Source organism: Erpetoichthys calabaricus, chromosome 2, assembly GCF_900747795.2.
Source record: "Erpetoichthys calabaricus chromosome 2, fErpCal1.3, whole genome shotgun sequence".
NCBI lineage: Eukaryota > Metazoa > Chordata > Cladistia > Polypteriformes > Polypteridae > Erpetoichthys > Erpetoichthys calabaricus.
The window spans coordinates 9,162,887-9,185,838 of NC_041395.2; the positions used below are offsets into that span (position 1 = coordinate 9,162,887).

Here is a 22,952-nt window from a genome sequence, read left to right on the forward strand (position 1 = left end):
TTACAATGTCTCGGGTCTCTTCTTGTCACACCATCCATTATCCAACCTGCTATATCCTAACTACAGGGTCACAGGGGACTGCTGGAGCCAATCCCAGCCAACACAGGGCGCAAGACAGACAGACAAACCTTGGGCAGGGTGCCAGCCCACCGTAGGGCACACACACCAAGCACATATTAGGGACAATTTAGAATCGCCAATGCACCTAACCTGCATGTCTTTGGACTGTGGGAGGAAACCCACGCAGACACGGGGAGAACATGCAGGGAGGACCCGGGAAGCCCTACCACTGCGCCACCATGCCGTCCAATTATTTTACAATATTTTTTTTAAATTTTTCAAGTCATTACTCTGTGTAAAAACAGACAAAAAAAAAGGTATAAAAGACTTGGGGGTGCTGAAACAATCCCTGTTTATTGAAATTGACAATAAGTCTTCTCTCCGCACGAGTCAAAGACGAGACTGATTGGTATTGGGAGATGCGATGGTTTTTAGGGCTGTAGACAGGAAGAGGCGGGTTCAGCAGACATTTCATTAGAACACTCTGGACGAGAACAGGACATTCAGCCCAACAAAGTTCACCAGACCTCTCCATTTATTTCTTCCAAAAAAACATCAAGTCGAGTTTTGAAAGTCCCTAAAGTCTTACTGTCCACCACATGACTTGGTCGCTTATTCCAAATGTCAATCGATCTTTGTGTAAAGAAAAACTTCTTAATGTTTGTGCAAAATTTACCCTTAACAAGTTTCCAACTGTGTCCGTGTTCTTGATGAACTCATTTTAAAGTCACCGTCTCAATCCACTGGGCTAATCCCCTTCATAATTTTAAACCCTTCATTCAGGTCTCCTCTTCATCTCCTTAAGGTTCAGCTTTTTTAATCTTTCCTCATAGCTCATCCCCTGTAGCCCTGAATCAGCCTGGTCGCTCTCCTCTGGACCTTCTCTAGTGCTGCTATGTCCTTTTTGTAGCCTGGAGACCAAAACTGCACTCAGGACTCCAGATGAGGCCTCACCAGTGTGTTATAAAGCTTGAGCAGAACCTCCTGTGACTTGTACTCCAGACATCAAGGCGCTATATAACCTGACAGTCTGTTAGCTTTCTTAATGGCTTCTGAACACTGTCTGGAAGTCGATAGCGTACAGTCCGCTACGACTCCTAAATCCATCTCTTAAGGTGTGCTTTCAAGTTTCAGACCTCCCGTTGTCTCTTCAAACTTCACAGTTTTACTTCCTATGTGTAATACTTTACATTTATTAACATTAAATTTCTTCCCCTGTAGCCCTGAATCAACCTAGTTGCTCTTCTCTGGATCTTCTCTAGTGCTGCTATGTCCTTTTTGTAGCCTGGAGATCAAAACTGCACACAGGACTCCAGATGAGGCCTCACCAGTGTGTTATACAAGCTTGAGAAGAACCTCCTGTGACTTGTACTCCACACATCAAGGCGCTATATAACCTGACATTCTGTTAGCCTTCTTAATGGCTTCTCAACACTGTCTGGAAGTCAATATCTTAGAGTCCACTACGACTCCTAAATCCTTCTCATAAGGTGGACTCTCAATTTTCTGACCACACATTGTGTATTCAACCCTCACATTTTTACTTCCTATATGTGTAATACTTTACATTTATTGACATTAAATTTCATCCTCCACAAATCTGCCCAAGCCTGTCTGCTATCCAAGTCCTTCTGTGATGATATAACGGATTCCAAATTATCTGCTAATCCACCTATCTTGATATCATCTGCAAACTTCACCAGCTTGTTCCTTATATTCCTATCTAAATCATTTATAGATATTAAAAATAGCAGCGGCCCCAGCACTGCCCCCTGCTGGTCACCACTCTTAACATCAGCCAGTTCTGATGAGGTTCCTCACACCATCACCCTCTGCTTCCTGTGTCTGAGCCAATTCTGCACCCATCTACAAACATCACCCTGAACTCCCACTTTTAGTTTGATGCCCACCTCTTATGTGGCACCTTATCAAATACTTTCTGAAAGTCCAGATAAATAATATCATAAGCTCCACTTTGATCGTATCCTTTTGTTGCCTCCTCATAGAATTCCAGCCTGTTAGTAAAACACGACCTCCCTCTTCTGAACCCATGCTGACTGTTCCTAATAAGTCCTGTCCTTGCCAGGTGTTGCTCAATCTTATCCTTAATAATTCCTTCCATTAATTTTCCTGTGATGCATGTTAAGCTTACTGGCCTGTCACCCTTTTTATATAATGGGATGATATTTGCCATTTTCCAGTCCTTCGGAATCTCTCCAGTGCGCAGTGACCAGATATGACATCATGAGAGTGTGCCCGTCAATAGGAAAATAAGGAGCGCTGTTAATTGACAGCACCAACCCCTGGCTAGGAGTTGAAGTACAATCACCTGTGCCTTAGAGTTCTTTCCCATTCACACGTGTGTGATATCTGGTAACCAATATTTTTTTTCTAATGATAAAGTGATGTCCTAAAATGCTTCATTAATCATAGCGCTGAAGGTCTATGAGCAAAAATTTGGTTAAGGAACTCTCCCGATGAGAGCATGTGACACGACAATTAGATGGCACAAATCCAACGTGGCACCGGTACAGAAGTGCCGTACCTGAGTGAGCTTGCACATTTCAAGTTTGTTCCGGATCGCTTGTGTTTGAGTGCACTAATTGTGGCCAACAAAAGGGTTAATTTGATTTGTTATTGTCCACTGAACTGCTGTACTCCATATGGTCAGACACGTGCGATTAGGGGACAACATTAGGGCTTGGCTGGTTGTAATTACTCTCCGAACCAGGGGTTGGTGCTGTCACTTAACTCTTAACTTCCTCCCTTTATGGAAAGAGATCAACCACCGATGACATCGCTTCCCGTTTCTGCCCACCTGAACCCAACTCTTCTGCTTCACAGCCCTTAAAACCAGCTACTCCTCCAATCCTGCAGCAGCCCTTTTTGACTCCTGTCTGAAGACGACATTCTCACATTTATTTCGTGATTTTATTTAAGATCTTTCAGGGATACGAGGGTTCACTTCAGGGCCCCCAACCCTTAATGACATCTCTCGTTTTGTCCTTACAATAAATATATATTGTCATGCATGTGTGTTTGAGGACCACCTCGCAGGCTTATTTGAGGTATGAAATAACAAAATGGGGAGCTACCGCTGTTGCCGTCATCTCCTTCTTTCCCCACAATGCCGAGAAGTCACCCGGTGAAGACATTTAGCCCCACTCCTTCTGGCCCAGCCGCCATTAAGATCCCAGACCCTTTCAGTAGGAGGCGTCATTATTGGCCACTGCAACCACACAGAGTTCCACTAGAGTGACTATCTTTGCTGTCTTTTCAAGACATTCCCACTGAAGGAACAAAAGCCTACAAGCTCCATTTTTTGTTTGTCCTTGACTTTCCTGTAAAAGGCACGACTCAGTTGGCTCCCCAAAATTTCCTCGCTGTCTTCAGAGTTGTCATTATATAGCATTTATCAACCAAAGAGTGACAAAGAACCAACCGCTCCATTCACTTTGTTTTTAACAAATCATTTTATACAAAACAGTCATTTAATCACAATAAAATCACGTTGTAACACTTCTTCATAAAGAACATTCAATACAAAATCAAATATCCAAAATAGAAAGTAAACAACAAAAGTCTTCTTTATATTTATATTTACAGGTAGCTGCTTTCTCTCGATGTCATAAATTAAAGATTTACAAATGAAGGGCGCCATCGGTGAACGACCGGTTACTTCTCGCATTCCCTCCAGCCTCTGGCGTTCCTTCCAAATTTGTACACCAGCCTCCGTCCGTCTACTCGCTCCAGGATCTCCCGTTTGTAATAATACCTGTGGAATCGAGAAACAGCGTGAGCACCGTAACAGAGGAACACAAAGAACAATGAAGAAAGCAGAATAAGAAAACACCATGCCTAGAGCTGCTGTCTCGATTCAAATTGGTGTGGAATCTGCACGTTCTGCGTGTTCTATATCCGTGCCGTTTTGTCCACCGTACTCAGAGAAATGGGGGAAAATGTCCAGCATGTAAATTGGTGGCGCAGCAGTGCTGCAGCCTTGGATATGCACCTTGTGTTTTGTGGGTGGTTCCCTAAAAGGCGGGGCCACCTGCCAATCACCGCCACAAACTGTCCCCCCATCATACAGTGCATCCAGAAAGTATTCACAGCGCATCACTTTTTCCACCTTTTGTTATGTTACAGCCTTATTCCAAAATGGATTAAAATCATTTTTTTCCTCAGAATTCTGCACACAACATCCCATAATGACAACGTGAAAAAAGTTTACTTGAGGTTTTTGCAAATTTATTAAAAATAAAAAACTTAGAAATCACATGTACATACAGTAAGTATTCACAGCCTCTGCTCAATACTTTGTCGATGCACCTTTGGCAGCAATTCCAGCCTCAAGTCTTTTTGAATATGATGCCACAAGCTTGGCACACCTATCCTTGGCCAGTTTCGCCCATTCCTCTTTGCAGCACCTCTCAAGCGTCATCAGGTTGGACGAGAAGCGTCGGTGCACAGCCATTTTAAGATCTCTCCAGAGATGTTCAATCGGATTCAAATCTGGGCCACTCAAGGACATTCACAGAGTTGTCCTGAAGCCACTCCTTTGATATCTTGGCTGTGTGTTTAGGGTCGTTGTCCTGCTGAAAGATGAACCGTCGCCCCAGTCTGAGGTCAAGAGCGCTCTGGAGCAGGTTTTCATCCAGGATGTCTCTGTACATTGCTACACTCATCCATCCATCCATTTTCCAACCCGCTGAATCTGAACACAGGGTCACGGGGGTCTACTGGAGCCAATCCCAGCCAACACAGGGCACAAGGCAGGAACCAATCTTGGGCAGGGTGCCAACCCACCGCAGGACACACACAAACACACCCAGCACAAACTAGGGACAATTTAGAATCGCCAATGCACCTAACCTGCATGTCTTTGGACTGTGGGAGGAAACCGGAGCGCCCGGAGGAAACCCACGCAGACACGGGGAGAACATGCAAACTCCACACAGGGAGGACCTGGGAAGCGAACCCAGGTCTCCTAACTGTGAGGCAGCAGCGCTACCACTGCGCCACCGTGCCGCCCTGCTGCAGTCATCTTTCCCTTTATCTTGACTACTCTCCCAGTCCCTGCCACTGAAAAACATCCCCAGAGCATGATGCTGCCACCACCATGCTTCACTGTAGGGATGGTATTGGCCTGGTGATGAGCGGTGCCTGGTTTCCTCCAAACGTGATGCCTGGCATTCACACCAAAGAGTTCAATCTTTGTCTCATCAGACCAGAGAATTTTCTTTCTCATGGTCTGAGAGTCCTTCAGGTGCCTTTTGGCAAACTCCAGGCGGGCTGCCATGTGCCTTTTACTAAGGAGTGGCTTCTGTCTGGTCACTCTACCATACAGGCCTGATTGGTGGATTGCTGCAGAGATGGTTGTCCTTCTGGAAGGTCCTCCTCTCTCCACAGAGGATCTCTGGAGCTGTGACAGAGTGACCATTGGGTTCTTGGTCACCTCCCTGACTAAGGCCCTTCTCCCCCGATCACTCAGTTTAGATGGCTGGCCAGTTCTAGGAAGAGTCCTGGTGGTTTTCGAACTTCTTCCACTTACGGATGATGGAGGCCATTGTGCTCATTGGGACCTTCAAAGCAGCAGAAATTTTTCTGTAACCTTCCCCAGATTTGTGCCTCGAGACAATCCTGTCTCTGAGGTCTACAGACAATTCCTTTCACTTCATGCTTGGTTTGTGTTCTGACATGAACTGTCAACTGTGGGACCTTGTATAGACAGGTGTGTGCCTTTCCAAATCATGTCCAGTCAACTGAATTTACCACAGGTGGACTCCAATGAAGCTGCAGAAACATCTCAAGGATGATCAGGGGAAACAGGATGGACCTGAGCTCAATTTGGAGCTTCATGGCAAAGGCTGTGAATACTTATGTACATGTGCTTTCTCAATTTTTTTATTTTTAATAAATTTGCAAAAATCTCAAGTAAACTTTTTTCACGTTGTCATTATGGGGTGTTGTGTGTAGAATTTTGAGGAAAAAAATGAATTTAATCCATTTTGGAATAAGGCTGTAACATAACAAAATGTGGAAAAAGTGATGCGCTGCGAATACTTTCCGGATGCACTGTATGTAAATTCCACAGTTCCTCGCGGTTCATTTCACTGTCATTGCACTCTGGCAGTCACCTCCACAATAAGCCTTTCTAATAAGTTTGAGCTTGTTATCTTCATTAGTAAAACTTACAGCTAGACCCATTCATAATGTACGAGGTGGGACAGATGGCCAAGATCATTACCAGGCCGGAACACCAGCTGGGTGGAAGGACCGAGGGTGAAATCCTCTTTGGGACAGTATCCTCCCTGAGACGCTAGAGAGCAGCCCTGCTGGGTTGCTGCTACACCATGTGTCCCCGCAGGGCATGCTGGGAGTTGTAGTTTGAAGCAGCCCCATTGGGCTCTGTGGGTGCTGCCAGGGGGTGCTGCAGCTGCAGCCGAGCCTTTTGGGACACCACGTCCTCCGCACCCAGACGTACAGCTGGAAGAAGGTCAAGATAAACCTGGGGTGCTTCCGGGTGCATTGTAAAAGGAGCCACTTCACCATGAGTCAGCAAACCAGAGTCGGGAGGTGGAGGAGACATTCGGGAGACTAAGAGAAAGAAAGAGGAAGAAAGGACTATGTGTTATTTGGGGATTTATACTGTGCTGTGTAGTGGGGGGTGGGGGCAAACAAAAATGCTTACCCACTTGAATAAAAAGTGTGATGTTTGACAGGACTTGTGTCTCAGCCTGTCTGTGTCTGGGTTTGGGGAGCGGTATGCCCCCTGCTGGTCCAAAGAGGGTAAAAAAAAAGAAAGGGTGGCACTTCGGAAGAACTGAATGTCTCCACACCAGTGGATTGCAAGATTTAGAGTAGAGTAGCGCAATGGTAGTGTAGATATGAGTAGGCCGTTCTTTAGACCAGGAGGGCCATGACGGTAAATAACTGGGCTATTATGCCAGCCTTTCGGGTATAAACCGCTATGCTGTTGGCCCGAAACCCAGCCTTCAGTATTCAAAGGGTTAAGACTTGACTAGGTATCAGTGTGACACTGGAAACAAGATGGCAGTGCCAATACCTCCATTTTATAATGGGCTGCAGCTTGGATTCTGATATCTCTTATATTTGAATAAAAAATGCCTGACTACTGTGAAGGAAATGTTTTAAATGTCCCACTGTGATCTGTAAGGTTTATTACAAACCTGTTATTTTATAAAAAATCATCCCTTTATTGAAGCCACACACACACCAGCTGACAGGGAGAAACTGGTCAGCAAGACGGATAGAAACGTGTGAAAGACCACCCAGGCGGGCTGTTTTAAAATGCTGACATTGTATGGCCAGATATGTCTGCAGAAGCTATGACAGCAGGGGAAGGCATTACTTGGGCGCAGTCTAAAGTTAACATGGATGACTCTGAATGCAGCTGCCCATACCTGGCAAATATGTTAATATGTGAGAGTTTATAATGAAGAGGATCCATCATGTGGGTAGGAGCCGACCAAACGCTGCTCTGTGCCCTGCTGGAGGTTCATAGAGCTGCCCAAATTTTTGCACACAACGATAAATAGATAGAGAGATAGATGTGAAAGGCACAATATAACATAGATAGATAGATAGATAGATAGATAGATAGATAGATAGATAGATAGATAGATAGATAGATAGATAGATAGATAGATAGGTCTGCGGTGGGTTGGCACCCTGCCCGGGATTGGTTCCTGCCTTGTGCCCTGTGTTAGCTGGGATTGGCTCCAGCAGACCCCCGTGACCCTATGTTCGGATTCAGCAGGTTGGAAAATAGATAGATAGATAGATAGATAGATAGATAGATAGATAGATAGATAGATAGATAGATAGATAGATAGAGTAAAAGGCACTATATAACACATAGATAGATAGATAGATAGATAGATAGATAGATAGATAGATAGATAGATAGATAGATAGATAGATAGATAGATGTGAAAGGCACTATATAACACACAGATAGATAGATAGATTGAAAGGCATTATTTAATAGATAGATAGATAGATAGATAGATAGATAGATAGATAGATAGATAGATAGATAGATAGATAGATAGATAGATAGATAGATAGATATGAAAGGCACTATATAATAGATATAAAAGGCACTATATAATAGATGGAGTGAAAGGCACTATATAATAGATAGATAGATATAAAAGGCACTATATAACACATAGATAGATAGATAGATAGATAGATAGATAGATAGATAGATAGATAGATAGAGTGAAAGGCAATATATAATAGATAGATAGATAGATTGAAAGGCACTATTTAATAGATAGATAGATATGAAAGGCACTATATAATAGATAGATAGATAGATAGATAGATAGATAGATAGATAGATAGATATGAAAGGCACTATATAATAGATAGATAGATAGATAGATAGATAGATAGATAGACATGAAAGGCACTATATAATGATAGATAGATAGATAGAGTGAAAGGCACTATATAACACATAGATAGATAGATAGATAGATAGATAGATAGATAGACATGAAAGGCACTATATAATGATAGATAGATAGATAGATAGAGTGAAAGGCACTATATAACACATAGATAGATAGATAGATAGATAGATAGATAGATAGATAGATAGATAGATAGATAGACATGAAAGGCACTATATAATGATAGATAGATAGATAGATAGATAGATAGATAGATAGAGTGAAAGGCACTATATAACACATAGATAGATAGATAGATAGATAGATAGATAGATAGATAGATAGATAGATAGATAGATAGATAGATAGATAGATAGATAGATAGATAGATACTTTATTAATCCCAATGGGAAATTCACAAGTTTTAGAGGAAAGGGCTCGATTGTAGGCATTCCCTAAGTCATCAATCAGTCGTGTTCCTGTTGACATCTGAACATTCGGATTTCACTACATCAAATGCACAGAAATGGGAAAAGAGAGGAAATGTGCAGCGTGTAAGAAAAATGCAAGGAAACGATGCTGTAGATGCAATGTTGGACTACACGAATGGAATGGTATCAGAAATAGATGGGGATCGGACTAAAATTTGAAATTTCAGAAAAAATGCTGGTGCTGCAATTGAAAATACTGTAGATATTTTTCTTACTATCCAGATGTAGATGGATAGAAAAAAAGTAAAAAAATATTCAGAAAAAAAAGGAAGTTAATGGGTTAAGTCTTGCTTTTATTGTTCCGGATGTTCAACGTTTTAATGGATTTTTTATTTATTGGAGTTCTGGAGCACTGCACTGTTTGAACACTGTTTTGACTGTTTTTAATTTTGTAGCAACCCCTCACTATGGTTGTGTCCGCATCTACTTGCTCATCCCTCGGGTACGTTATCGGCGGAAAAAAATCGGAAGTGTGGAGCTGACCCGCACCATCTCAAGAGCAACAAAGGTAAACTTTGAAAGGTTCAGAGATTCGGTATCCACAGATCGGATTAGGATTTGCCCTCATAGCCGTCACATCGATTACGCATGAGTCTCGATCTCCGAGGCCACGCCCCTAGCAACGCTAGAAATAAACACTAGTGGTGTACAGCAGGGGTTCCCAAACTTTTCAGCTCACGACCCCCAAAATAACTGTGCCAGTGACTCGTGACCCCCACTATCCTCGGAAGTGGTTAAAATATACAAATGTTGCGCGCAACGGTGCACATGCGCCAATAGGCCTATCCAAACATGAGAATGACAACACGAAAGAACACAATGGTCTAACAACCATATATTTTTTTTAATAGTAATTTACTCATTTGTTTAATTTCAACAAAATATCTTATCCAAACAAGAGCATGACAACAAAAAAGAACATAACGCTCTAACAACCATATAACTTTTTTCATCCAGCTCAGAAAACATCAATCCTTCCTATTTCAACTCGCTCAGTCCAGCGCTCAAGTTTTCTCTTGAATGCGTGGATTTTATCATTTAGCGAAATTATGTGTGTGTTCTCACCTTGAAATGACATATTAAGTCCATTCAGTTTTTGAAATATGCAAGCCAAATACGCTAGCCTTGTTAACCAGTCAGGATCAGTGAGGTGATCAGCGAGCTGGGACCCATGCTCCATCAGAAATAAGCGCACTTTGTCCCGCAGCTCAAACAGGCGGCAGAGCACATTCCCTCGTGAAAGCCACCTGACTTCTGTATGGAAAAGCAAGCACTCATGCTCCGATCGCAGTTCGTTACAGAGAGTGGCAAACAGTCTGATATTGAGTGGATGCGCTTTTATATTGTTGGCCATTTTTATCAAAGTCTCAAGAACACGTTTAAGTTCTGGGTCAAGTGTTTTGCTCGCAAGAGCTTCTCTGTGTATAATACAATGCGTGAATTTTACGTGAGGCGCCACTTGTAAGACTCTTGCTTTAAGACCTTTCTTTTTCCCCAGCATCGCTCCAGCACCGTCTGTACACACACCGACGCACTCGCTCCAAGACAGTCTGATGGCTTTTTAATTTGCATGTTTTTTTTTAAATGTAACTATTAACTACTAGTTTTTATCTTTTGTTAGTTATGGATAAAATGTTATTTCTAAAAAATTAAATTAATTAATTTCTAAAAAGTTTTAAAAAAGTATTTGATTTCTTGGAAATCATCTCGCGACCCCCCCCCCCCCCAATGTCTCACGACCCCCACTTTGGGAACCACTGGTGTACAGGACACATGATACTCGAATCGCAGGGTTTGTGTGACAAAGTTATTGGGTGTCTTTCCTTCACTTAATTACTTGTGCAGTTTCTTTTGCCGGGAAAAGGAAAGGAAAACAGCGACATGTTGGAGTTAACTACCAACCAGCTTGCTGAAAATTGAACAAGGTACTGTATTAATTTCTGTGTGTTATATGTAAAACAAAAGTTATGTTAAGTTACTTACATGCCCTTTATTTTGTACTTTGCATTTATTGCTCATTCGGTGTGTTTATGAAATGAGGTCACAGAAACAGTCTGAGAGTTGGCCATCATACAGCCGGGGTCTCTACAGTTGGCCTTATAGGGCCCAAAATCATAGCAAATAATGGCAGCCTGGGAAGTCGCATAATCATCTTTTCTCCACAGTAAGGAAGTAGAACACCAGCCAACCAGTTTTGTGACCCTGGCTAAGCACCGCCCACTGGATTATATAACAACCCCAAACTCTCCGTCCACTGTCTGATGACCAGATGAAAACTTTAAATTCAATTCTCTTTATTTTTCTATAGCACCTTGATTGGTTGCATGCTCAGAGTGCGATGACACGGTCACAGGTGATACAAACTCCACAGATTTACAGTTATGATCTCTCTAATTCTTAGGCCTTTTTTTTTGAGAATGTATGAATTCATTTTTGACGTCGTTATCACCCCCTACTTTCGACATTGCTCCATACCTCATGGCCCGACTCAGCTTCTCGTATGTCATGCTGCTGTTATTTTTCTTCTTTCCCCAGAGCTGAGCAACAGCTTCAGATTTCAAGAAACGGAAAACTCCTTCCGTCCGGTCCTCCCACTTGATCAGTCCTGGATTCCTATCAGGATTCAGTAGGATGTCCCGAATGAATTCCCAGAGGTGTGTTCCACGAGGACCTGAGGACACAGCAAAGAGAACAGGAGGGTAGCATGAACAATTGGATTATTTGTTCTTGAACAAACGTCTCTGGCGTAAAATTGAAAAGAAACACAACACGTGTTGAGTGAAATTGTTCACATAATGGATTGTCACACATGGGGAGACAGTCTAAAGGCTTAACTGGAGGGGTAAGATGCAGAGCCAGGGGTTGAAGAACGATACTAATGCCTTTTCTTCCTCTTCCACAGACCACCAGAAGCAAAGCCTAGCTAAGCTAAGACTCCGCCCACTTCCACTGCTACATCACGCCCTCCTGCAGACCTCATTTCCTTCTGAGATCCCGCCCCTTCCTGTCCTGCACCTATAAAACCCAAGCACTCCACTCTCCAAATCAGCCGTTGTTTTTGGCTCGGTCCTTTGTGATTACTCCATCCATCCATCCATTTTCCAACCCGCTGAATCCGAACACAGGGTCACGGGGGTCTGCTGGAGCCAATCCCAGCCAACACAGGGCACAAGGCAGGAACCAATCCTGGGCAGGGTGCCAACCCACCGCAGGACACACACAAACACACCCACACACCAAGCACACACTAGGGCCAATTTAGAATCGCCAATTCCTCAGAATTCTACACACAACACCCCATAATGACAACGTGCGGAGTGGTGGCTCTGAGGCTAGGGATCTGCACTGGCAATCGGAAGGTTGCTGGTTCAAATCCCATAAATGCCAATTAGGGACTCTGCTCAATTTTTTTATTTTTAATAAATTTGCAAAAACCTCAAGTAAACTTTTTTCACGGTGTCATTATGGGGTGTTGTGTGTAGAATTCTGAGGAAAAAAATGAATTTAATCCATTTTGGAATAAGGCTGTAACATAACAAAATGTGGAAGAAGTGATGTGCTGTGAATACTTTCCGGATGCACTGTATGGAGTCAAGAGAGACGACCTCGGTTGTGGATTATTGAACGTCACAGTTGGCTTTCTGTGAGTATCAAGATAGCAAAGAGCAATAACAGCAAACTCTCAGTTGTATGGTTAGATGGGATTAATAAAGTATCTATCTATCTATCTATCTATCTATCTATCTATCTCTTACCCTAGCGTACCTCTGCTGCTGGTCCAGGTCGCACTGGAGCACTACCAGGTAGCATCAGAAGCAGTTAGGCTTGTAATATCACATGTGGATTCGCTGAAAATGAGGTTCACTGTGGGAAACTTTACCACCAAATGGCAGAGGCTTGAGAAGGGCATGATGGCAGGATGTCCAGTATCATTGGTCCTATTTGAAGCTGCCATGAATTTATTATTGAAGGCAGGAGAAGTGCAATGTAGAGGGTTAAAAGCAGATGATGGTACAAGACATTTGGCCTGCAAAGCCGTCATGGATGATCAATCCAATGAACACGGTTGATACTAAGTGTTCTGAAAAAAATGGCTGTATGGTGGGGAAGAAATTAAATTTAGATATATTAATAGAACCTTATCTTAAGTACGGTTTCATGCCAAGAAAGAGCACCATATTTAAGAATAAGGGGGATGTGCAGAACTGTAGGAACTACAGGGGGATAAAATTGATGAGCCACAGCATGAAGTTATGGGAAGCAGTAGTGGAAGCTCAGTTAAGAAGGGAAGTGATGATCAGTGAGCAGCAGGATGGTTTCATGCCAAGAAAGAGCACCACAGATGTGATGTTTGCTCTGAGGGTGTTGATGGAGAAGTTTAGAGAAGGCCAGAATGAGTTGCATTGCGTCTTTGTGGACCTGGAGAAAGCACATGACAGGGTGACTGAGAGGAGCTGTGGTATTGAATGAGGAAGTCAGGAGTGGCAGAGAAGTACATGAGAGTTGTACAGGATATGTATGAGGGAAGTGTGACTGTGGTGAGGTCTGAGGTAGGTGTGACGGAGGTGGGATTACATCAGGGATCAGTTCTTATTTGCAATGGTGATGGACAGGTTGACAGACGAGATTAGACAGAAGTCCCCGTGGATTATGATGTTTGCTGATGACATTGTGATCTGTAGCGATAGCAGGGAGCAGGATGAGGAGACCCTGGAGAGGTGGAGATATAAGAGGAGAGGAATGAAGGTCAGTAGGACCACCAAGGCAGAATACATGTGTGTGATTGAGAGGGAGGTCAGTGGAGTGGTGAGGATGTAAAGGAGTAGGGTTGGCGAAGGTGAATGAGTCTAAATACTTGGGATCAACAGTACAGAATAATGGGGATTGTGGAAGAGAGGTGAAGAAGAGAGTGCAGGCAGGGTGGAGTGGGTGGAGAAGAGTGTCAGGAGTAATTTGTGACAGACAGGTATCAGCAAGAGTGACAGGGAAGGTCTACAGGACGGTAGTGAGACCAGCTATGTTATATGGGCTGGAGACGGTGGCACAGGAGACCAAGCTGGAGGTGGCAGTTAAAGATGCTAAGATTTGCATTGGGTGTGACGAGGATGGACAGGATTAGAAATGAAGACATTAGAGGGTCAGCTCAGTTTGGGTGGTTGGGAGACAAAGTCAGAGAGGTGAGATTGCTTTGGTTTGGACATGTGCAGAGGAAAGTTGAGGGGTATAACGAGAGAAGGGTGCTAAGGATAGAGCTTCCAGGGAAGAGGAAAAGAGGAAGGCCTAAGAGAAGGTTTATGGATGTGGTGAGAGAGGACATGTAGGTGATGGGTGTAACAGAGCAAGATGACGAGGACAGGAAGAGATGGAAGAAGATGATCAGCTGTGACGACCCCTAACGGGAGCACCCAAAAGAAGAAGAAGAAGAATAGAATCTTAAATTTGGAAACTCTTACTATTAGAAACCTGACGGAAGAAGAACCGTTCTATACGTCTCTTAATGTCACTTCACGAAGAGGGAGCATTCTCACAAGCAGTCTATTACAACGTGGTCAGAATGGTCAAAATATTAAAGGGTAGAAGGTCTGTCTTATAAGCAAATGAATTTATATAACAGTGTCAATCAATACATGAATTTACTCTGGTTGGTTCATCAGCTTATACCCAAATGACATATTGAATTAAAGTCAATCTTATTATTTTTCTGGTCCTTCTTATACCTTTGAGATGCGCTACCACCCTTGAAATTTCTGTCCAGGACATCTTCTGACTTCTTAATCATCTCTTAGTCATCCTTCAGTTCATTTTGTATATTACATCAACCTTTCTTCTGGTACATTCTTCATTTACTTGACTATCTCAGTATTTTTCCTAAACCAATTCTTATACTTCAATGTACACACTGCAAACCAAAATACTTCTGTATCCAGTGTAGATTTTGCAGAATGTATTTTGTTAATAAAGTTAATGTCATAATTACGATAAGTGTGGTTGCAAGTTGTAACCCAAAACAGAGCAGGGCCATAAGGCCTAGCTTAACATCTGTTAGAGCTCCCTCATTGGTCCATCCTCAGGCTGTGTCAAGTCAATACAGGGATGGGATTGGAGGAAAAAGGGAGGACTGGAGCAACATAGAAGTAAAAGAGGAGAGAGGGGACACACGTGGAGTAGAATTGAACGCCATTAAGAGAGAAAGGATAACTTAGTGAGACACAGCTATAAGAAGACAGCTTTAGCAAAACATGAAACTAGTAGAAGAGAAGTGGCAGCATAACGCTGACGAGGACGATAAATCTATAATATATTGACACGTACAAAAAGAAAAGGAGAAAAAAAGAAGCGTATGGGAAAACGCTGGTGAGCAGACAGAGAGTGAGAGAGGGGGAGAAAACCGAAGTTGTTAAACGATTTAGTGGGACGAAAGTGAACGCCATTCCCAAATAGACACTCTCGGATAGAACGTAGGCTCCCAACCTTTATTGGGTCAGAGCCCACTTTTTCAAAGAGTGATTCGATAGCGCCCCCCTTGGGTGAACTATACTATACTATATATTGAAAAACAAGGACAGATTTTTATTAGAAGATATTAACAATATTGGTGTATGATTACAAAAAAAATATTATTAAAAAAATAATAAATAATGGTGTGATGACACAAATTTTTTCGATGTTTGGTGCCATTTTTGTCATCAGCAATCTTAAATTGCCACATTCCACTATTGACAATCTGTTTCTTTTCTTTGTTAACAGATTGTCGACCGTGCTAAATCCTCTTTTGGCTAAATGTGATGATGGGAGACTTGTAGATCGTTTAATTCGTGTTGCCATCAGGGAAAAGTAGTGTTTCTTCCCAATGAAGAGGCAAATTTGTTGTTTGGTGAAAGTGAAATCCACACACGCGAGCGGCAGAGACGTGAAGTGACTGGCATGTAGCGCAGGCCGGGGGATGGCGAGCAAAACGGAGCAAAGCCCCCTAGTTTTTAATAAGTAGGTCCATGTAAGTTTTCCTTTCAATATGATCTGTAGGTACCACTCTGTAATTTTAGGTTTACACTTGCTCTGAAGGAATTCTGGTATTGATAAAAAAACTTCTCACGTATGTATAGTGTGAAAACATAAAAAGATGTAATTGAACAAAATGTATGTGTGTATAGAAAATAGGACAGAATGATGAAACTTGTTTGTGTTTTGCGTACGTGACAAGAAGCATGTATACTTTCTGGAAGTTTTCTTTTGATGATGTGTGTGACAAGAAAATATACCTTTAGGGTAATGACTTTACAAAATTGGAAAAGTACAATGAGTCAGGACGCTATTTTTTGCTTACGTGGTCAACGATCAGGAGATTAGAAAGGTATAAAAGAACAAGGACATCTGCGCTCGAGGCAGATGAAGCGCGGTGTCCTAGGACTGTGTTTCTCTGTCATTTTACCCTTGCCTGGTATGTATTAATAAAAGGTTTTGACTAATTTTAATTTTCTTCTCTGTCTTCAGTCACAAAAAGTGTCCACAGTTTTTGGCGCCCGGACGTGGGGCAAGAGACGGCCGGTCGACTCCTCCAGCGAGACCATTTCAGTGATCCGTCTTACCAGCGGACTGCCGTCAACTTGAGCGCTCCGGCAGCAGAGCATGCAGCTCCGGCAAAAGTTAGGACTGCCCTGTCCTGAAACAGTTCTTGCGTGGGGAGTCCCTGGTCTCCTCTTTGCTACATCCACGGTGACTGAACGGATTTCCAGACAGAGCTTGCACACTTCCAGGCTGGGGTAAGCACCGGGGGATTTCCGAACATTTTTTTTTTATTTTCTAAATAACGGGAGGGCGAGTTTCCTGTTGACCGTCTAGTCATACTCATATCTCAACGGGTTGCTTAAGGTGATGGAGACTTGACCCAAGCAGTTTGACGCATACGAAAGGTCTGACTAACAATACTGGCCATAGGAAAACGCTGGGACCTCCAGCCACTCTTTTCAACTACTGACATTGTTCGTTGATGGCACTGAGACTATTTTCTTAATCGACACTGGTGCCACTCGCTCGCTGGCAAAGGTCCCTGCCTCGAACGAAACTGTTACTGTGCTTACTGCTTCTGGACAACCTCACCTTCTTCAAGTATCAAAACCTCTTCAAGTCCAGTCACGTCCTGGCGGACATACCTTGTTCAACCCCCAAGTTGTTGTGTCAAATTACCCCTTACCCCAAACCCTCTTTTGCAGCATGATATTTCCCTACACACCATTCTCCTCAAAGCCCTACACTCTTTTTCCCCTTGTCTTTTTCCCAATTTACAGACCCCTGACATTTTACACTGTACTGCCCAATACTTCCCTATAGAAGTAGACACCCCCTGGCTAGAATTTTTCCTTACTTCTGGTACTTGCCCCGAAACCCTTCACATCTACTGTGTTTTTATTTCATCCACAAAGGTAGCTGCTTCTGTTCATCTTACATGCTCACAGCATATATATTATCTTGGCAGCATAGTGCCTCATATTTCCTTAGCTAAATCACACACTGTTAAATGGGAGGAAATAGGACCATGGGTGGAAAAATGCCTTGAAAGAACAGACTGGTTACAAGTTACTCCAGGTATTTTTGATACTCCTGACCATTTAATAACTAAAGTAGTGTTTCAAAGGATAGCCCATTGTGAGCCTCTGGTGATCCATCCGAAATCCTCCTTCCGCCCGCACCGTGCCCAATATCCTTTGTCTCCCGAAGCAGAGGCTGGCATCTCCGCCGTACATCCCGATCTCGTCAAACGCGGTACCGCCGATGGACATGGACCGTCATGCCTCAGGGATACAGAGAAGCCCTTTGTGTTTCTGGTTAAGCTCTTGCCCAAAATTTAGAAGGCGTCTGGCCGGAAGTAGTACATTGATACAGTATGTAGATGGAAATAATATGTAGCGCTACGGAAGAAAATTGTACAATTCATACTCAGAAATTGTTGCTGTTTCTGGAGGAAAAATGGCCATAAAGTTTCTAAGGTTAAGCTGCAGCTAAACAAAACAACAGGTTATGTCTGTTTTAGGTATTCTGGGCTACTGCAGACAGTGGGTTCTAAATTTTACTGAAAGAGCACAGCCGTTGCAACAACTGGCTGAGAAGGCTCTCTGTAACCTCAAAACTACTCTTCTATCTGCGCCCGCGCTAGGTTTGCCTGATCATTCTCGTCCATTCACTTTGTTCGTGGACGAAAAGCAGGGATTTATGAATGCAGTACTGACGCAACAACATGGAGATAAACAAAGACCGGTGACTTATTTTTTCTAAAAAAAACTGGATCCAGTGGCCGCAGCACTTCCTCCGTGTCTTCGTGCTGTGGCTGCAACAACAGAAGCTGTATTAGCAAGCACGGATGTAGTTCACATGAAATTTCTTCTGTCCTTTTCTTTTTTCTTGTGACGTGTGTATTTAAAGGAGTTAATATTCTCTGTGACTGTAGCCTTTTTCTGGGAATGCGGTCTTGCTGTGGTATCGTACCGTGTGGTTTCTCGGAGTCTCCTTGATCTGGAAAACCGGCGCCGTTTAGCTGAGCAGGATTGTGTTAACACCAGCTAACATCATGAGAGGCTGTTTTATGTTTGTTTGTTCTGAAGAGTGGAACTTGCTTTTCTTCAGAGTCCATTTGTTTCTGTTTCCTTTGCTGCATTGTTTCCAAATATAGTGTAAATATAGAATAATACTGGGGTGAAGTGTGTTGAAAATGGTTTGGGTGATTTTGTGTGTTATAGAGTGTATTAAAGGGATCCCTATGAGTATCAGAATGTACTCTGTACTTTGTCAAATGTTACAATTGAAAAATGGAGCGCCCTAAACCAGTTACGCAGTGGTCCAAGGGGACCGCCTGCTGGAAGCAAATCGAATTTCATCAAGCTAAGTGCACAAAACAGCTGAACTCGTAGCACTCACTCAAGCATGTCAGCTGTCCGAAGGGAAGATCGTAACAATTTATACAGATGGGAAGATCGTAACAATTTATACAGATTCCAGGTATGCTTTTGGAGTCTGCCATGATCATGGAGCACTATGGAAATTAAGGGGATTTAAGACCAGTACTGGAGAGCTCTAACTAAAAACTAAAAAAGATAATTATCGATTTGTGTTCCTTTTAAACCCTGATCAAGTTTGAAGGAAAAATACTCTTTTAATAATTGTGATATGAATGGAAGTTGTGTATTTTAGGTACTATAAAGGAAGAGCATGGTGACGCAGTGGTCAGCACACTTGATACGAATAAAGGTTCAAGCACGTATGTTTTCCTTGTTAAGTCAGAATGTTCTTTGTGACCGCGTAATGGGAATGCTTTCTTGTTGTTGGGAATGCTTTCTTGTTAAACTGAGGTAAGATGAATTCCTAATTTAATGAAAGTGATACCAGCTTGCGGCCTGAGAAGTTGTAATAATAAGCATGAAGGAAAAGACGCGTTTAAGTATGTTGCATAGATAACCTTTAAGCACAACCTCGCGTGAGAGATTTCTGTGAATAAAGTACAATTGAAAGAAAACTTTATTCTATGAATGAAATGCAATTGTAAAAGAGATGTTGAAAAACATTGGGAAGCTGTAGGTTTCTCTACATATGCAGAGCAATTTTGCAGATGCTGTGCAATATGTCAAAAGTTTAATGTGGGAAAAAGGTACCCAGGTAAGTCCCGCCGTTACCCCTAATCTAATGGATCCGTTTGAACACCTCCAAATGGATTTCATTGAACTAACCCCGTCTAAAGGGTACCGATATTGTCTTGTGATTGTCGATGTGTTCTCCCGATGAATAGAGGCTTTCCCTTCAAAACACAGCGATGCCAAAACAGTAGCTAAAGCACTAATTAAAGAGATTATTCCAAGATGGGGTATCCCTCAAAAGTTACAAACAGATAATGGCACTCATTTTGTGAACTCCATTATAAATAATTAACCACCTGGCTATTGTGAATACCATCCCCAAAGCGGAGGCATCGTAGAACGATGCAATGGCACTTTAAACTCGAAAAAATTTTGTGAACAAACTAATTTATCATGGCTGGATGCACTACCCTTAGCTTTAATGGGACTAAGGGGACGGACACACCGACAACTGGGACTATCGCCGTTTGAGATTCTGACCGGACGTCCCATGCCCGTTGGCATGGTTGTAATGTGAATTTGCATACTGTGGACAATGATCTTCTCTCTAGTCTTGCAGGTTTGCGAACCTCGTTGAAGGAAATCCACCAGCAGGTTAATCGAACCTGGAGGACCAGCCCCCTTTCCAAGGATTTACCAATTCCTTTGGGCACCTGGATCCTGGTTCGAGATACTCGGAGGAAACACTGGCATCAGCCTAGGTGGAGAGGACCATTCCAAATTCTTCTATCCACACCACACGCCGTGAAAGTTGGAGGACTGCCTGCCTGGATTCACGCCTCACATTGCAAGAGATGGCACCCTTGATTGCTGTGCTACTATGTTTTTCCTTTCCCTTGTCTACTGCCCTGGTCACCTTGACTTTCCCGTTGGGAATTACCACATCAGTGCAGTTTGATTTCTGCTCTATTATCAACTGTGGGACTGGTCGACAAGCCCAGTGGACCGGATCTGACAAATACGTGTGTATGAGGGGAAGTGACTGCGACAACTGGCAATGGGTTTTTGCTAACACTGGAACTGAGGACTGGGGTTATCAACCTTTTGAGGCCCAAAAATACGGTTTGAAAAATCGGTTTTCTATCATAAAAGGACATGCCTCTCATGAATGTGCTGACAACCATTGTAACCCCTTGATCATTACTTTGAAGAACCCCTCTTTACATGACTCAGGTATTTATGTATTAGGGGCATATGTATCTGGAACAGACCCTTTGGGGAGATTTCTAATTAAGATTGACAATCCTGTTACTAACACCCCTCATTCTCTGGCACACACACCCATCTCCCCAACTTTTGGTTCAGATTTTTCTCCTGTTAAGATTATGAATATTTCCACCCTTTCATCCACTTTTTCAGTAGAAACTGGTTATGGAGATCAGAATAGATGGTTGCAGTGGGTTCTCTATTCAGCTAAGCAAGTTAATCGTTCTCATTGTTATGCGTGCGCTGCAGCCCGTCCCCATTTAGCTACAGTCCCTTTCCCATTATCTAACATTTCTGACCCCGTGGGGTTGCCCTGCCTTCTGTACTTATTCACTACTTCCAAGAAACCCCTCTCTGGTTCAAAGTGTTCTAATCTATCTATTCTTTTTCCCCCCACCCGTCACATGGATACCCCTATGTTTCAAACTCACGAAGGAAATTATACATGTTTCAAATCTTATGGAACGACATGGGTAGGAGAATTACCATTTTCTTTCTGTTCTCAAACTTTTCAGGTTAACTTTTCTCTGAACACCGTTCTGTCTTCCTTTCTTCTCTCCCAAACCACTCCTAGATCAGATATTTGGTGGATGTGTCGTAGGTCCAAATTATTTGCCACCCTTCCCCCTAACTGGTCTGGTACCTGTGCTCCAATCCAATTAGTTATGCCTTTTAGACTTCTATCCTTACCTCCCTCTCACTCCCCATATTATTCCACACCTCCTTTTTATTTCCGACATACCCGCTCCCTTTTCCATATGCCTACTAATATCTCCTTATATGGCCCTGGAGTATACATAGATGCTATTTGGAGTCCCTAGGGGTGTCCCAGACAGATTTAAAGCTAGGGATCAAGTCGCAGCCGGTTTTGAATCTATCATACCCCAAATTACTATTAATAAGAATGTAGACTGGATTAATTATCTTTATTATAACCAACAACGTTTCCTTAACTTCACCAAAGACGCTATTGAAGGCATACATGAACAGTTTGATCGTACTTCTCTGATGACTTGGCAAAATCGTCTAGCCCTGGACATGTTACTTACGGAAAAGGGAGGTGTCTGTGCTATGTTTGGTGATGCTTGTTGTACATATATTCCAAATAATACCGCGCCAGATGGATCAATAACTCGTGCATTGGCAGGCCTCACTGCTCTCTCTAAAGAACTTTCCACTAATTCTGGCATTACAAATCCTTGGGATCAGTGGTTTGCATCCTCCTTCGGATCCTGGGGACAATGGATAAGATCTGTTTTCATTTCTTTGGTTGTGACATTTTGTCTCCTCCTCCTGTTTGGTTGTTGTATTATCCCTTTGTTTCGCTATATAATATCTAAGTACTTTACCGCCTCTATGGAAAGGGCATATATGCTACATGAGGAGCGCATGTCTCGTATAGCTTCTTCCATTTTCTTCCCCCCTTCCCCTTCATCAACCATTTCAAGATAGAATTATATTGCCCACATCATTTTGTTCAAAAAGGGAGGAGTGTGAAAACATAAAAAGATGTAATTGAACAAAATGTATGTGTGTATAGAAAATAGGACAGAATGATGAAACTTGTTTGTGTTTTGCGTACGTGACAAGAAGCATGTATACTTTCTGGAAGTTTTCTTTTGATGATGTGTGTGACAAGAAAATATACCTTTAGGGTAATGACTTTACAAAATTGGAAAAGTACAATGAGTCAGGACGCTATTTTTTGCTTACGTGGTCAACGATCAGGAGATTAGAAAGGTATAAAAGAACAAGGACATCTGCGCTCGAGGCAGATGAAGCGCGGTGTCCTGGGACTGTGTTTCTCTGACATTTTACCCTTGCCTGGTATGTATTAATAAAAGGTTTTGACTAATTTTAATTTTCTTCTCTGTCTTCAGTCACAAAAAGTGTCCACAATAGTAATGTTCAATGAGCCTATCAAAACATGCATAGATTCGGTCCTCTGCACATGCGTTAATCTTGTAAGGACTTGCATGATCTGAGAATGCACGACTTGTGCCAAACTGTAAATATAATGTACCAATACCTACTATTTAATACGGACGGGTCTTTCTTAATGGACATTTAGAATAACTAGTTGAAGCACACTTTCGATGATTTTTAATATTAATCAAACTTTTCAGCGTGTTCTTGTGAGTATTGCCCAA

The 22,952-nt window shown here is 42.6% G+C and overlaps 1 protein-coding gene across 1 annotated transcript in view; it reads right to left on the reverse strand.

The window, feature by feature from the left end:
- Nucleotides 1-3,450: 3,450 nt before the first annotated feature.
- ehf (ets homologous factor) overlaps nucleotides 3,451-22,952 on the reverse strand; it is a 213,049-nt gene continuing 193,547 nt past the window's right edge. The window contains exons 8-9 of the mRNA XM_051923632.1: nucleotides 11,450-11,645; nucleotides 3,451-3,835 (exon numbers count right to left, since the gene is read on the reverse strand). Coding sequence (XP_051779592.1) covers nucleotides 3,736-3,835; nucleotides 11,450-11,645 — 296 coding nt within the window. The 3' untranslated portion in view covers nucleotides 3,451-3,735. The remainder of the gene's footprint in view (nucleotides 3,836-11,449; nucleotides 11,646-22,952) is intronic.